At 37.7% G+C, this 16671-nt stretch overlaps 1 protein-coding gene across 4 annotated transcripts in view; it reads left to right on the top strand.

Moving 5' to 3' along the window:
- gabrg2 (gamma-aminobutyric acid type A receptor subunit gamma2) overlaps positions 1 to 15493 on the top strand; it is a 44755-nt gene extending 29262 nt beyond the window's left edge. The window contains exons 7-10 of one of the 4 annotated variants that reach the window (XM_042008878.1): positions 6976 to 7128; positions 9423 to 9628; positions 11049 to 11072; positions 13689 to 15493. In XM_042008878.1, coding sequence (XP_041864812.1) covers positions 6976 to 7128; positions 9423 to 9628; positions 11049 to 11072; positions 13689 to 13967 — 662 coding nt within the window. In that variant the 3' untranslated portion in view covers positions 13968 to 15493. Of the gene's footprint in view, positions 1 to 6975; positions 7129 to 9422; positions 9629 to 11048; positions 11073 to 13685 lie in introns of all 4 variants that reach the window. The other 3 variants (XM_042008877.1, XM_042008880.1, XM_042008879.1) reach the window with 3 other exon arrangements.
- The last annotated feature ends 1178 nt before the right edge of the window (positions 15494 to 16671 follow it).

The following is a 16671-nucleotide window of genomic DNA, read 5'->3' as shown; positions in this document are numbered from 1 at the left end:
AAGGACTCAGATACAACCTATTTTCTCATGGCACAGTAACTATTCAGTATCCCCATTTTAAGATGTGGTGTAATACATTATTTTAACGAAGCCTTAAATAGAGCATACCATTTCTCCACTTGTACATATTATGCTAATACATGTCAGAGATACGTTAAGGTATCAGTGGCTTATTATGGGTAACTCTACTACAAGAAGGAGAAAAATTAAATTTCAAGTCATCACAGCTTGGACTCTGTTTACTAAGAGGATTAACCTTCCTTTACCCAAATGTCTGTTACCTTCAATGAAGCTGTCTGTGAATCTATGGCAGTGGAAGCTTTATTAATTTGCATGCTAGATAACTGTGACCATGCAATGAATTAACCTGATATGAGGGGTGCTGAACTTATCAATACAAGACTAAATGCTTCATATTCTGAGTATTCGTAAACATAAATTAATGCTATATTGTGGGCAACACAGCAATAGAATTAATTAGATTTCAAAGCCTTGAGCCAGCTATTCAGAAGTTTTATCTGTAATAGCAAAAAGCCATTAGGTAATTAAATGGGGACTGATTGTCTGAAACAATGTTTGTCTGAGGTCATTGATCCCATTTTAGTTTAACTAACATAATGCAGCATCAGTGCATTCTATAGCCTCCTATAGCCTAATTTCCTAAAGCACACATTACAGCTAGATGTGATGAAGTGTGAAGCAGCTACATTTGAGATATTATTGTTAAAATTATGGATTGGGGATGAAAATGGAGCAAGCCAAGAGTTGTAAGTTTTAAAATAATTTTTAGTGATGTTTCAGGCTTTGATTAGCTTTGATTACATATATGAACACTACAAAGTGATCAGTTATAAAGACCAGCTGATGCAAATTTCACAGCTTTATATACCCCTGTTCATAACAGTCAGCTTCCATTGGCTACTTTTAGCAGCTGTTCACAATATTCCAAGATTACATGACAGGAGAATGCAATATTTTATTAATATATTTATTTATTGATTGATTGATTGATTGATTGATTGATTGAACTAACTTAAGCTATATTGGTCAACAGAAATTATATTTAGGAGCAAAATACAAATATGGCTATTTTAGATTTACAGTAAATCAAACTAAAAATTGAGTAAAGATCTAAAAAGAGATTTAAGATATTCTGCTTTCAGCATCATGAAGATTTGTAGTATTACATTATATCCAATAAATAGTGAAAAATAAATACATACATAATGACCGATAGGCGCTGGCACTCCTGACCGAATTGGTATCAGTCCCTATTTCATGCACTATGTTGGACTGCTAGAAGCCCAGGCGCGTTTGATGTGACTGTAAGACCATTAATCAATTTTATTTATTTATTATTATGTTTTTTAATCTGTCCTGTCCAGCATCTTAAAAGCAGAATAATGGTCTGACTTTCTTGTTGTGTCAAAAAAATTTGCTTTGCCAAGAGGAGCCTTTAGTATAGGAGGCTCCCTTGAATCTTGAATGTTCTCCTTTATTGTTATTTTATTTTATCATTTTATTCATTTGTTTATTGCCAAATTTACACATGACCGCTGGACCAGAGGAACAACAGAAGAGAGAGCGTGAACAGAGGAGAGAAGGGAAAAGAAACAGTCAACATCCTAAGGTCCCTAAGAAAACGCAACAATCATCAGGAGCACCTGAGAAAGAAAAACTGTACAAACCATGGGCAACAATGAACACGATTTCAAGTATATGTGTGTGTGTGTGTGTGTGTGTGTGTGTGTGTGTGTGTGTGTGCAGGTGTGACATTTGTCACAAATTGTCTCTCTGTCTATCTATGATTGCTGGATTCTAGATCTTTTTCCTACATGTACAAATCTAAATTGAACCGATCTCTTCCATCTTTTTGTCATGTGTGATGTGTTATCCATCACTGCTGCTGCTTCCTATTCTCTCATGTCCTCCTCTTGCTTTTACTATTCACAGATTACTTGAGTTTATTTTAAATTGCAGCTTATCCGTTTGCTTGAAAAAGGCACAAATGGGACAAATAAGTCAAATCATTGGTGTCGTCACTGTAGACGGCGGATTAGTACTGTCACCTGGCCAAAGGATTACAGCAGCAGATAAGGCATGGGATTAAAAAGAGGGTATATATTAAACATGGGAATGGAGGAGCACAGTGGTTTAATTTTAGAACTTAGAGCTTGTGTAATGGCTGCGAGGCGCTTCTTTTCTTGTGAATCAGAAATAATGAAGCATCTTAAAGCTGGAATAGAAATAAAGGGAGCATAAGAGAGAAGTGGATTGTTAATGTCTCACTTGTGTCATAAGCTTCCTAATGTAATTGAAATAAACTAAGTATTGAATGTCATTTGCTTTAAAATTCAAGAGAGAAATGGAAATAATGGAAATTAATCAAGATGTTTAAGGTGGGTGGTCCTTTTTTTGAGCAAGAGTCCCTGTAATTGTGTGGTAATTACTTTGTGTTTGCTTGGACCAACAAAGCCAATTAATTCATGGTCATAATGTAGCAGCTGCATTTTTATCTAGCTTGATGCCTCATCTTAAAAATGGTCCTCGTATGTATCTAAATCTTAATACCACCAATATTTCAGTAGTGTGTGTTTGTTGTATAATCTTTAACAGCTCTACTCTCAATGATATGAAAGCTGTTGTTGTTTCTGAAATGGATAATAATCTGTCCCTGTCACAGAAAACACAATGGTAACAACAAGGAAATGACACAGTATGGATTCTTTTCTGTGTTTAAGCATGCTGCTGTGTTGCCACAGTTACTCACCATGACAGCACTGCTCCTCTTTACTCTGTGACGCCATCTTGCCAACCACAATTTGGTAGCAGTAGCTGGGGCAGCCTGTGGAGACAACATACAAAGCGCTAGTGACTGGTTAATCACTTGCAAACAGCCTGTAGCCATGACACAGAAAGTGGTGAGTTACATTCCATCGGTATTGTTGACCCTGTAAACCAGTCGTTAGCAGACCTCCTTGTTTTTGTCACACACATGCACACCCCTACACACATGTGCACGATAGCAACCGCTGTCACCTCTCATATGCGTGACCCTAGACAGGATGGGGAGCGCAGTAAGACAGCCTGTCAGCAGAGCTGCAGTGTGCCTAGCTTGTCTCTCTTCATCGGATGGCCAGCATGTGCCTCAGGTCTCTCCTGCCCATCCATATCCACAGCAATTTCCAGTCTGGCTGCCAGCAGAGCGATACTTTCATATGACAGCTTTTATTCTCCCGGTCAGCATTCATGAATTTCCATGTTTCACTGTCATGAACCCCTGTGTGGCTACTTTGCCTTTTTCTACAGCCAAACTGAGATCAACACCCTTCCTTGCAGGTTCAGCACTCATACTGTCATAAAGACTGCTGCATTCTAATAATTACAATGAAAAATACATTTTTGAAGTATTTTCCTCTTTTGTCTCCTTTCACTGTGTGGGTCTAGTTTTCTTCAAGCCTGCTGTCTCTGTGGCTTTGAACTGTATAAAAGCAACACTGTTCTGATAAATGATCATGTCTGCCAAGTTTTTATTGCTTTCTGTAGATTATATCAATTTATAGTAAATTGTTTTAGGCAGGAAAATGTGTGATCCTAATAAAAATGCTTCAAACCATGTCTTAATACAAACAAAGGTTTTGAGTTGTCGTCAGAGCTGATTTTTCATGCGGCTGCTGTCAGCTTGCTTCATTCATGAATACAGTATAAACAGGACTGGGCCAAATTGATATCTGTGTAATTATTATGGGGATGAGATTGATAAGACAAAAAACGTTTTAGTGATTTTAATAACAGAAGCAAAGCAAAAGAGTCGTATTGCTTCATTCTAGAAATTTATATGTTCTGCTTACTAGAATGTTGAGTGAGTTATTCCAAAGGAACAAGGCCTGAATCTACCTGCACAAAGCAAAGACTCCGTCAGCCATAACGAAGTGAATAGTGACGCCTGCAGGTTAATCAATATAGAAATAGCCCAAATGTAAAAATAGGAAAATCTGAATGTGAATTTGAAGATAGGTAAAAAATTTTTTGTTCTTTTGGAATTTGTTTTGTCTCTTTTTCTTGTTTTTCCACCATCCTTGAAATTGTTTGTGTTATTTTGTCTTCTCCAATCCTCAAGTCTTAGTTTTTCCCATCTGTGATGCAAGTGGAGGAGGTTAGGAGGACACAAGGCAAAGGTATTTAACAGAAAGAGACATCCTTGCCTTGGAGCCTTCATGTTAAACTGAGGTCAGTTAAACATGACATGTGGTACAGGTGAATCATCTGCCTTTTATTTTGTTAAAGCTCACTGCTGTGTTTCATGATCCGTCAGGTGAGCCTTAGCAGTGCTCATGACAAGATATTTATTTACTCTGTACTCTGTTTAGGATGTTAAAGGATGTATCATTCCTCTTTGTAAACATCAAAGATGCTGAAAATATGTCCACTATGGTTTACCTGTAAATCTTTGCTTCTAGTTCCTCATGTAAGCCTTCCTTTGTCAGGTGTAGGGATTAAAACATCCTTCAGAAAGATTTACCTAAATCAGAAATAGAGAAATGAGAAGAGCCTCCAGTCTATTTTTGGTCAAGTCCTTCCCCTGTTAAGCTGTAAAGTTCTCTCTTTCAGTCAGTTCCTTTTGATTCCTTTTTTTTTATTATTTTCACTTTGAACATCATTTTTTTTACTATATTTGGACATTATTTACTTTGCTCCTGGATTCTCAGGTAATAAGAAATAATTCATTTTTCTGTTTGGAAGGACAAGGCATAGTTTGCAGAACTCTTGCTATAATGGCAGATAAAGTGACAATCTGTGTTGGAGATGGTGACACTTTATGAAGTGCCTGAGGGGGAAGAAATATACATTTTTTAAGAGACTATGTATAGGATTGTAAAATATCTGGCTGGTGACTTCTAGAGTTGGTAATGCATACTAACACACTGTTTTATCCACAACCATCCCACATATATGTTGTGCTTTTCGTTTCCAAACTCATCTCCACGTAAAACAAATATGTGTAATTTGAAGTGTTCACACCCTACTAATTGTGTTGGGACTGTTTATCTGAAGCATTAAAGTATTTGTGCCCTGATAGCCATGTTGTGAAATCCCTACCAAACATTTAAGCCATGCGGGAAAACCATTTTGTTTTGAGTGGGATCAGGAAGTCATTAACAAACTGATGCATTGCTACTTGGCTGTAATGGCAGGCAAACCGATATCGATACATTATCCTGACAGGATAGAGCGCATCGATCGATGGTGTTTCCTCAAAGTGTCTTCTTGGCAACTGCTCTTGCCCACAATGAAACTGGCAAACAGATGAAGGGAGACATAGGCAGGAGAGTCTTACAGGAACCGACATCACCCCTGTGGTGGAAAGTCCATTATCATTACGAGTCTGAGGAAATGTGAAGGAGGCTTTGTGCTGCTGACCAAGCTGGAATAAGTGTATTCACATGCAGTTTCTCAAGTGTCAGGGGTCTCAGTCTTGGGCCACGGCTAATGTTATGCTAATAAAAACCAAATAGTGGGTTGCAGGACCCCCTGAGAGCAGCCTTCATGTGTTTGCTTGACTCCTACACACCGAGACAGTGCACTGTAATATCCTGTACACCTGCTGGCATCAGCAGAAATCACACATGGTGATATGAACAGTTATGGTTGTGGTGCTGAGGGTTATTGCACTTCGTCTGTTTAATGAAACTATCAGTGACTAATGGAAGGGGTGCATGGTAGAAGGAGTAACAAAGTCTCAGTCCCTGCATATTCAGTATGAGGACTGCCGTCTACAGTGTTCATGGTTAGAGACATAACGAACACTGACAGTGTCCTCCTCTTTCTATCTGTCTCTCATTAGCACACAAATGCACAGATGTTGGCTGTTTTTCAATAAGCGCTGCGTGCCCTTTCCCATGAGGAAAATCATTAGCCAGCTGCTCATTCCCCAGCTGCAGAGACTATTTCAAGATGCGCATTCACACAGACTCAAAAATGTGCTTCATAGAGAAGGTGCGTTTGTGCCCTGAAGGTTACAAGCCACAGTGAGAGGCCTGGGGAGGTTTCTGACACCGTTAAATGTCTGATGTTAATCAATTAGTAGCCGTCTGACTTAGCTGGAGGCCAGCAGTGAACTGTCATTAAGCTCACTGACACAGACAGGTACACCGATAGGCAGCTAAAGAGGACTGAACTATTGGCAAGCACAGTTAGATTGTAACACCGGCAATGAGACCACTGGTGTGTGTGATACTGTAAGATTATTTCCTTAAAACACGACTGTTACTCTCCTTTGGTTCAGCTCAGTCTTCTTAGAAAGGTGTGAAAATAACATCTGATAAAATGTGAGAAGCTTTATGCACGTGTGCGTTTACGAGTGCCTGAGTGCTTGGCACTCCTGCTTAGCATGCATTTTAAATAGGCAGGGCAGATGATCCATATTGCCAGGGTCAGGTCTTTCTGGGCTCAACTAACCTCAACCTCTTAACACCCAGCATCTGCTCGGGTCAGCCAGCCAGTGCAGAGATGGCTCATCATCAGCTGGCTGCTGGTGTTCATGTTCCAGCTAACTACTGGCAGGAGACGAGGGTTTGTGTGTATCCAAGCAAGTTCATCTCCAGCTCACTGAATCACTCGACTTCATTTTAGATCTCAGGTTGCCTTGGGCCACTATGCAGTAAGGATTTTTGTTACATAATTTTATATACAGACGACTTAACAGTTTGTTTAATCTCTGCTTGGTGTGTCTATGTTGACAGCCTTCGTTAAGCATGGTAGATTATCAGAAATAGTTCCATAAAAAGGCTACAGTGTCATAAAGGACTATTCTTTCAGTGTGGAATAACAATCATTTCTCAAGACTAATCTTTTGTCCATTTCTGTTGTTTTTACACCACATAATACAGCAAATCGGCAGCCATATGTGTGCTTCACATCCCTGTTGTCCACAGTGAACTCACGTGCTTTCTTCTTTTTTTCATCTCTGTCCAGGTGACTATGTGGTGCTGACCGTCTTCTTTGACCTGAGCAGGAGGATGGGCTACTTCACTATCCAGACTTACATTCCATGCACACTTATTGTTGTTCTTTCATGGGTCTCTTTCTGGATCAACAAGGATGCAGTACCTGCTAGGACTTCATTAGGTATTAACCAACTTATTTCTACCACAAAAGCTTACCTTACTTTAGATATTTAAAACTCACCAAGCTCTTCCTTTTAGTTCATTTGGGTGATCATTTCACCCCTCCCCTACACACACGCTGCAGTTTTAAGCTTCATTAAGTTCGTGCTGACCTGAATTACTCCCTGATATAAAACTCACCAAGAACCCTGTGATGCTGTTCGCTATCTTATATTATAAAGCAGACTGCTTAAGATTCCTCATTTCTGCTGTTCTCTCCTTTACTTTCTTCAAAAATTCTTTCTCCTCCTCATTTTCCCTTCTGAGACAGGGCAGCTGCTTCGAAATCTAGTGCATCTTGAGTAGATGAGCCCATCCTGGCGCATATGTTTGCATGCACGCCTTAATGAGGCATTAATTATGCAATACAGCAGGGAAGGTACTGAGATGCTGCTTCAGCACAATATTAATGCAGGTGGCCTCTTCACAGAATGCAAAAAAGGGACACGGGATGAAAAAAAAGGGCAAAAATGAGAATTTCAGGGAAATTTGTCAGCTTTTAAACTTGCCCTTGACATCTTTTAGAAGTTTTCTCGTGATTTAGTTGCATACACAAGCCTTAGTCAGCTCTCATTTTAGCTCCTTAAGGGTCTAAAGCCTGACCTCAAGTCCATGAGTTATTATTAGAGAGGATAACTGGATGTAAAGCAATCCCTACAAGTAGTAACCCTCACCCTACCTTTCTCGTATCATTATATTGTCTTTCATTAATCTCTCTCAAAATAGGTTGTTTTTTTCTGCCTCTGCAGCTCCAGACATGATTTACAGTTGCAGTAATAACACTATTAATTCCCTGTTACAATTGTGCCAAGAGTCAAATGTCTTAATTTCCTCTTTGAAAGATGATGCAGGAGGTACATGCAGCCTAGAGGATTATGGCAGATGACATAATTCTTAATCCGTCAATGCCATCCAGAAATATATCAATTCACACAAAGTATTAGTCTTAATCTTGACACAGACTGATATCTTTCAGTTCACGTTAAATTTTGACATGAATCATATTTAGCATACAAAGGAAGCCCCCCCGCACATATGGTGTGTTTAAAGGAAGGAGGCGGTCTTGCTTGTTTGTTGGTGTTTTGGAGGCTGTAATGCTGCTGCTGGTAATCTGCTGTATCTGTGTACTTACGCATTTACTCGTCATGTGCTGCCCCTCTGCTTCCGGCGACATCGTCGTTAGAGACAAGTGGAGTGAGTAAAACGGTTGCAAAAGAGGGATACCAGATGGTTGATACAGGAAAGCAGTATGTCAGTGTTGTGGTCAATGGCTGTTGAACTGTAAAGTATGTGAATCAAGGGGACAGTGAAACAGCTGCTCACCATCCCCTCATGGCCATCCAACGGTTAAGAGCTCGCACTTAAACAGCCGAAATCAGTTCATTTAAATGTATCATCTGTTTAATTAAGTTTCTGTGCACTGTTTTACTCAGGTATGAAGATAAAGGACATCTTATTTACTTATTTTTTAAATTATTTTTTTACTTTTAAAATCATTTCAAGACATTTTGCATTTGTGTTGGCATGGTTTTTTTCAACTTTTTTTCAGCTATTAACCTTTAAACATTCTCAGTTTTTATTATGGCGACTTTATACGATGTCAAACTTCAGGCAAATAATGAAAACAATATTCTTTTCAATCCTTTAAAAATGGGTAAAAAAATGAATTCATTAAACTAAAATTCAGTTTTTATATAGATTTATACCTGTCCAATCATTATTGATCTAGTTAAGAGATTTTAAATAGAAAGAAAAAAATATGCCTACATGAATATATGAATTCAAATGTGGAAAAATGTATTTATCATTAATTATAACAATAATTAATTGTTAACATAATTTAAAAATAGTTAAAAAAAAAAAAACTTGACATTATTGGTGAAATTTAACTCAGACTTAAGTGAAATTCTGCCTTTAGACGTATTAAGAATGACGTGCAATCTTTGTTTTTACTTATTCTGTCTATATAGAGCCTCAATCATTTTTATCATCCTTTTCACTTCTATGACAAATTTAACACAGTATGTACTGCAACAAATTTTTATCGCCACTTCGATCCACTTAAACAGATAAGACTGCAGTGTAAGAAAAGGTCAGAGCGTTCCCTTCCAATAAATAACAACAGAAATCTTTTTCAGAAGTAATAAAAGTTCTGAGTGTGCCTGTGATATAGGCCACGGAGGTCCAAGTAAAGGCCCTTTGACCTAATTTCACAGAAATCTAATTTTGTCCCATTTTCTCTTGATTCTTTACCAGGCATCACAACTGTACTGACCATGACCACACTGAGTACCATTGCCAGAAAATCTCTTCCAAAAGTGTCATATGTGACCGCCATGGACCTGTTTGTGTCGGTTTGCTTCATCTTCGTCTTTGCCGCACTTATAGAATATGGCACGCTGCACTATTTTGTCAGCAACAGGAAGCCGAGTGCCAAAAAGGACAAGAAAAAGAAGAATCCGGTGAGCTTTATTCATGTTTTTTTTTCCGTAACTAATAATAAGGTTTAATTTTTCCTCATCTTGGCTTGAGCTTTTTTTATTTTGCCAGACAGGGGTTACACAGTTTAACTCTCTAGTGACTAAATATTATTCCAGGAACTAATGTAGAGGAATATATAATCCCATCAGTTTTCAGGTAAGATCCTGTCTACTAACACTTTGTCCTTTCCAGTGTGTTAAAGCAATAGATGAAATGAGCTGTGGCAAAAAAAAAAAAAAAAAAAAAGCGACACACTGCCTGGTATCTCGCTTCCTTGGGGTTGGCACCTGAAAATTACTCAATGACTGTAACATGTAGCTCCAAGCATCTTTTAATCCATCATGCATCTGTTAAGGTTGTACATTAGACCAGGGTCACATGACAGAAGCGTTGGCCTCATATGAGCCCTAAATCCCTCAAGAGATCATGGCAGCTTGGTTTAAAGGTCATGAGCTTTCAACAAATGTCTAAGTACTTAGTAAAAACTCCACAGAAAGGCTACAGCTACTATCTGCTAAAGTTGACTTATGCTTCAAGAAATAATTTTTTGCAGAAAACATAAGTGTAGGTCTAATCCATGTATTTTTCTTGATGGAAACAGTTTTGCTAAGTTACAGAAATGTTGAAAAGAGATGAAGTGTAGATAACGTTTTCTTGAAATGCTGCACCGAGATGAAGTTGTTGACCTGGAACTTGGTGGAGAAAGTGGGGCAAGCCAGCTTTAGCAGGTTGTTTTACACGGTCTAACTGTCATGTGGATGAATGAATAATAAAGTGGAGGGTGAAATGCCAGTTTGCCATTTCAGTGGGGCTTTTAGGAGGTTTTCAACATGGTTTGCCCAAATGTAGAAAGGGTAAAGTATGTATTTGGAATAAGGGTTAGGACTTTGGTTGAGGATGATGTAAATCTTAATTTAATCTTAGTTTATAAGTTTATTTTTATTTCTTTTACAATACTGTTGATAACTGCTACGTCATTAGCAATGCACAATGAAGTGAGAAATGCTAACTGAAGCTGTGCGACATATCAAAATGTAATAACACACTCATCAGGGGAATGTGGATTCAGAGTTGGATGGTCTGAACTTAATCTTTCCAGTTTTGCAGTTATGTTTTCCCTGAGGTGATGCTGATGTAAGACGCATGTGAAATACACATATCCCAACATGCATCCCCCCCTTGTGTGTGTTTGTAACATGTTTGTCTCTGCAGTGTATTTCCTCTTTCCATTTTGAACTTAAAAAGTACTGTAGTTGTGTGTCTCACACATTATCTTTGTGTCGCTGTTTATTTTTCTCGCAGTTGATTTAATGTTCTCTGTTTACATCTTTGTTTTTGTTGTTGTTTGTTTTGTTACTCTCTTTCAATTCCACAATTTCTTTTTCTCCTGTTGGACAAAAGCTCCTCCGGCTCTTTTCCTCAAAGGTATATTGCCTGTGTCTGAATGCATGTGTCTGCTGCATTTTGGCTCTGTGAGCCCCTCCCCAGCACCTCACTGCTTTTCTCTCTGCTCAACAGCAGAAACGCCTCTCTCTATTACCTCTTTATCTACCTGCATTCTTATTGTACTCCTCCTCAGTTACTAAATGGGTATCAGAGATTACATTAACAGGGGCACTCTGCAGTGCACAGTGCGGAGGCAGCCAGCCAGACATACTTATGCAGTTTTTAAAATTCTAATGAGGATCCTACACATCCCATGTCCAGGAGAATGTAACAGTCCAGGCCCAGTGTGGACTCATTCTGGCTCCCTCTGTCCTGTTTCACTCTATTCGTTGTTACCACAGCGAACAAGCAGCCGCTACAACAGCTTCCTCCTCTTTTCCTTTTCCTGTCAGTAAATCTATACCTGTGTGTTTGTTGGGCTTCTCAACCTGACGCTTCCTACAGAGTCAGCAGAGCCTTAACAGACTGAAACAGACAACCCACACACTGAGTAAAATCTAATTAGATCTGGAGGTCCTTCACACGATTTAGACATTGTAATCTATAGATGGCAAAAAGGCATTTAGAGTGGGTGAAAGCTAGCTAAAATCTAAATTTAACCCAACTGCTATTTCACATTAGGATCCACATCAGTGTTGATTCTAAATATACTGTTTAAAATTCCCAAGCAGTATATAAATGCTGATTTTTGATATTCAGCTAAAAGCTTCAGAAAACATAGAAATCTCCAACTGATGACCCTGAGGTAATCCTCATTTTGTCTTTTCTGAGTGGTTGTCAACTTTCAGCCAGTTAAAGCTGCCAATGCCAATGTGCTGGTATTTTGTTTTTATTTATTTGCGTTCTGCTAACACCAACTCAGCGTAGCCCAGCTTGACCAGGCCATGCGGTGGGACGCTGTCAATGCTCCTCCTGCTTAAGCTTCCACTGCGCTTCCTTCAGTGCAACCCGATCCCCCTTTGAGAACTGAGGCATAACCTGCTCTGCTAATCCCCTCATTAACTTCACATATGGTCCGTTAATAAGGACAAAAATGCCCAAACTAACCCATATGTTGTTTTGTTGTGGTTATGTATCGTTTTCAAAGGGACAGCCGGTTTGTGCACTAGTGCTGGGCAAGATGAGAAGTTGTAGGGAATTAGTATTATGTTGAACAGCAGTTTAAGCTTGTTTGAGGATGCATGCTTCCAGTAGATTATGACATGCTTCAAAGTAAAACTGCAATGACCGACTTTTTTTTTTTACTTTCTATTATTATTATTATTATTATTATTATTATTATTATTATTATTATTATTATTATTATTATTATTATTATTACTTTACAGCAAGCATGTCTTTTGTAGATAAAACAAACTACTTTTAAACTATTGACATGGCAGCTCAATAAGCTGCTATCATGTTTGTTGCAAAGTAAACTGATCTCAAGCACCTTGTATTCACATTAAGTATAAAGGCGTATTTTGAGGCCCATTACAGTCCTAAATATTAATAAGGAAATATTATAAGGAACAATTTAATTGACATCCACTAGCACTTTCTGAAATTGGCTTTTGGAATAATTTCAATACAGTGTGTCTTTTTTAATTGATTGGCTTGACAACCTAGTTTATCAGCAAGGTCAAAGAACCATCCATTTCAGCCATTAGGGCCTGAGGATCAGGGGGTGGGTAGCGCCGCTTTTAATCTGCAAAACGGCCAGAATTCCAATTTGTGCAAAGGTGGCATGGCATTTCAAGATAAAAAGCTGATGAAAACGGTCTATTTGAATACTAATTGTCTCCCTTTACAATGACAGGGCCACTGTCACTGATGTCACTGTCCTATTTTAGGAATCTTCTCAAATGAAAGGCATCTGCCCTCCAGTGGTGAGCACAGCTTCAAAAAGAGGTTTAACCCATTTAGGGACAGAAATAGTGGGCTGGAGAAGTATTGAGCTGTGTGCTGCACATCTGCCAACACATACTCCTCCCTAAGCTTAGCTTTATGATGCATCATAAGCCGCATCTCCTAAGTGAATTTCAGAAAAAATCACTTAGAAACATCCATGCCGGTCCAAATTATGACATGCTGTTGAATCAGTGGGCTTAAAGAAAAGACATTTAAAATATAGCCTTTGAACAAATGATGCATTTTTTTGTATTTTATGTATTTTGCACCGCATTTGTGAATGTAATGCAGCAGCAGTACAATTATCTATATAAGCCCAGCACTGGTTTTATTTAGCTGCTAAATGAAGAAATATTGTGCGAAATGTGCAACAGCGATAAAACTATAATGAATGTCCCAGCTGCCATCTATACCCCAGCCAAAAGGTATAATTTGTTTCATGGGTTCCACTGGGATTTACCCTTTGTTTCTGTTAGCATCACTAATTGAACCCACAGTTGGTGGATATGGGCCTGCTTGTATTTCTTTACACTAAAGAGGGTCTATTCGCAAGTTTAGAGTGTGAATTACAATTTATAGATTAATTATTAAAAATGGACTATTAGGTATACATAGTGACTCATATTGGATCTACTGTAATATCAGGAAAGGTTTCATTATGGGACTCTTGTGGCTTACTGTGTAATTTTTTCCTGTTAAAAGCAGACACCAACGGTGGACATCCGTCCACGCTCAGCTACCGCCATTCAGATGAACAACGCTACGCATATGCAGGAGCGAGACGAGGAGTACGGCTATGAGTGTCTGGATGGAAAGGACTGCACCAGCTTCTTCTGCTGTTTCGAAGACTGCCGCTCCGGAGCCTGGCGGCACGGCAGGTTGCACATCCGCGTCGCCAAGATAGACTCATACGCACGCATCTTCTTCCCCACCGCATTTGGTCTCTTCAACCTGGTGTACTGGGTCTCCTATCTCTATCTTTAGGCGCCGGTGTGTATCCAGCCTTATCCTACAGCCCATTACATTCAACAAATGTTCTGCGCCAGCAAGTGACACTTTGAAGGAGGGGACCCACTGAAATACCCAAACTTTATTTTCAGTTAACTCTATTTCTGTCATTTAAATCCCTTTAAATTTTAGTTACCTTTTCAGACAACTTTAAAGAATATTGCAAATGTTGTAGCATTACATTTAACTGGTGGGAGGAGGTTTATTGTTGTGTTGTAAAAAAAAAATATGATTGTGTGAGAGATAAACATATTTCTTAAGTTATGTTTTCATATTATGTTCAATTTTTAAGCAAGAGTGCCCCCTGTTGTATGTCCCCAATACTTCCAGAAAAAAATAAACATGTAATCATATCAAGTCATTTAAGTCATATGAAATAATTGAGACAACATTTAGATATACATTTCTACTGAAATAAAGTTATTTAAATTCAAAAATACTTTATTTCATTAAAACAGTGACAAAGAAAGTAGACGCAATTTAACTAATGAAATAACAACAAAATGGCAGAGAGATTAAAAATTATTTAAACTAAAGATAAAAAAGTATGACCATATCTATCAAATCTTATCCATCCAAACTGCATGAACCAGATCTCTTTTATTCATTTTTACATTTTCTTTTTCACTTCCTAAACTCAAAGTCTAAAGCACTTTAAAGGAGCAATTTCAAACATGAATATTTATTTATATCTAGTTCTTTCAGTATGCGTTAGAACAATTACATGTTGCATTTTTCACGTGCGGTCAACGTATGACGATGCTGTTTATGAGCAATGCTCAGCTGTACAGACACTGTATATATTTTATTCTTACATAGTGGTTTACATTTATTGCATGTACCTTTCAGGCCAAAAAAAAAACCAAAAAAAAAAAAAACTATTTTATGGTCTTCTACTGTTGGCTATGGAAACAAAATCGTGACTAAATAACAACAAGTATTCAGGACTTAATTATACTTTTTCTAGGAAAACTGGAAAATTAAGTGTTAAAAATGGGCCCAAAATATTCTTTTTATTTGGGAAGTCATATCTTTCCTGACAGGTGTAAGAATCTGCCTGATAGCTCATGCCAGATATTTGGTTTGTTTTCCTTGCAAACATTAGCTTTCAGCACAAACTGTACCGGCTCTTTATGTTTTCCTCTGTTTGCAGTTAAATATGTACATTTGCATAATAATAAACTGACACTTTATTTAGGTTATGCAAGCTGCTACAAGAAAAACTGGACTGGAAAGGTGTTCATATGATTTATTATTATTATTATTATTATTATAATTATTTTGCCCTTTATATCACCAGAGTGATAGATGCAGCTGCATAACCAGCGGCTGAGTTTCACTTTCAAATTGAGGAGCTGAAACTAATTTACACGTCAGTGCAAATGTTACTTCAGAAAGCTGAGAGGTATTTATGAAATATCTGCAGTCTCAGTTCATGCCACATGGCCTTGCTTTGAAAAGAAATATAAATATGTTTAATATCAAATCATTTAAGAGTTTTGAGTAAAAAAAAACATAGAGCTTGTGCCAAGAACAGCTACATTGTTAAGAATATCTCCTCTTGTCCATTTTAAATTAATTAAAATGAGGACATAAAAATAATCACAAACAGCAACAAGCACACAGATTTGCAAGGCTCTGTAGAGGTCCAGTGTTTTGTCAGTACTTTTATTCAGTTTTGCTTGAATGTGTGATTATAGCAGAAACATCTCAACTGTAAATGTTGTAGATGGGAACAGGTAATGCACATGAAGTGAAACTCCTTACCGATCAGTGTTAAAAGACACCAGTATGCAACCGACTGTGCTGCAGTATGATTTGTAAACTCACAAGGAATGGTTGTAAATCACATTCTTTATGTACATAAATTATAAATGGAAGAAAACACTTGTCAAGCCCTTGGCATTTTGTAAAAGGGTAATATATTTTGTAATTTTATCATTGTTACAGTATATCATTATACTCTATAATATACTTATTGTATTATGCTGGACTGACCATGCAGATTACTTGGGGGTAATGGGTTATTTATTAATTTATTTATCTGCTTATGCTATTTATTTATTTAATTTTATTTAAATAAAATAAAAAACATTTTATGCTCATATAGCCCCTGAAAAAAAAAACACAGAATGCTGAAAGATTTCTTTTTTTTTTTTTTTTTTTAAGTGGAGCTTGAGCTTATTTATCTTGTGTTTTCTATGTTGTAATAAATGTACACTACGCTCACAAAAGCCTGTCAAACTGTTATATTTGTTGAGTGACTTTCAGCATTACCTGTTGTGCAGCTTCTGAGTGCTAGACTTTATTTATATAAATAAAATAAGAAAAAAATGCACAATAAGGTTCCTAAGCCACCAGGAGAAGAACATTTGCTTGTCTACTGACTTTTAATTATTTTCACTTTTCCCACCACCACAACTGTTTGCTTTGGTCTTGACTTTATCATAAATAAAGCCTCGGTGGAGATACAAACATATACATTTATCAAATTAGCTCATATTTCCATAGTTCTTTCCAGGATGTATTTAATGGTGGTCCTGCTGTGTCCCAAAGCTGCCACTTAGTAGTTTGAATCTGTCGTCAGTGTACACATATACTATTTCTCACGTTTTAGGGGTGTAAGAGTGTCAGTAGCGACGTAGACCGGTCCTAATCAGTGTTCAGTGATTACATCTTA

This window comes from Melanotaenia boesemani, chromosome 15 (assembly GCF_017639745.1).
Source record: "Melanotaenia boesemani isolate fMelBoe1 chromosome 15, fMelBoe1.pri, whole genome shotgun sequence".
Taxonomy (NCBI): Eukaryota; Metazoa; Chordata; class Actinopteri; order Atheriniformes; family Melanotaeniidae; genus Melanotaenia; species Melanotaenia boesemani.
The sequence above is the reverse complement of the archived record's forward strand: the minus strand, read 5'-3'. Positions and strand labels throughout refer to the sequence as shown.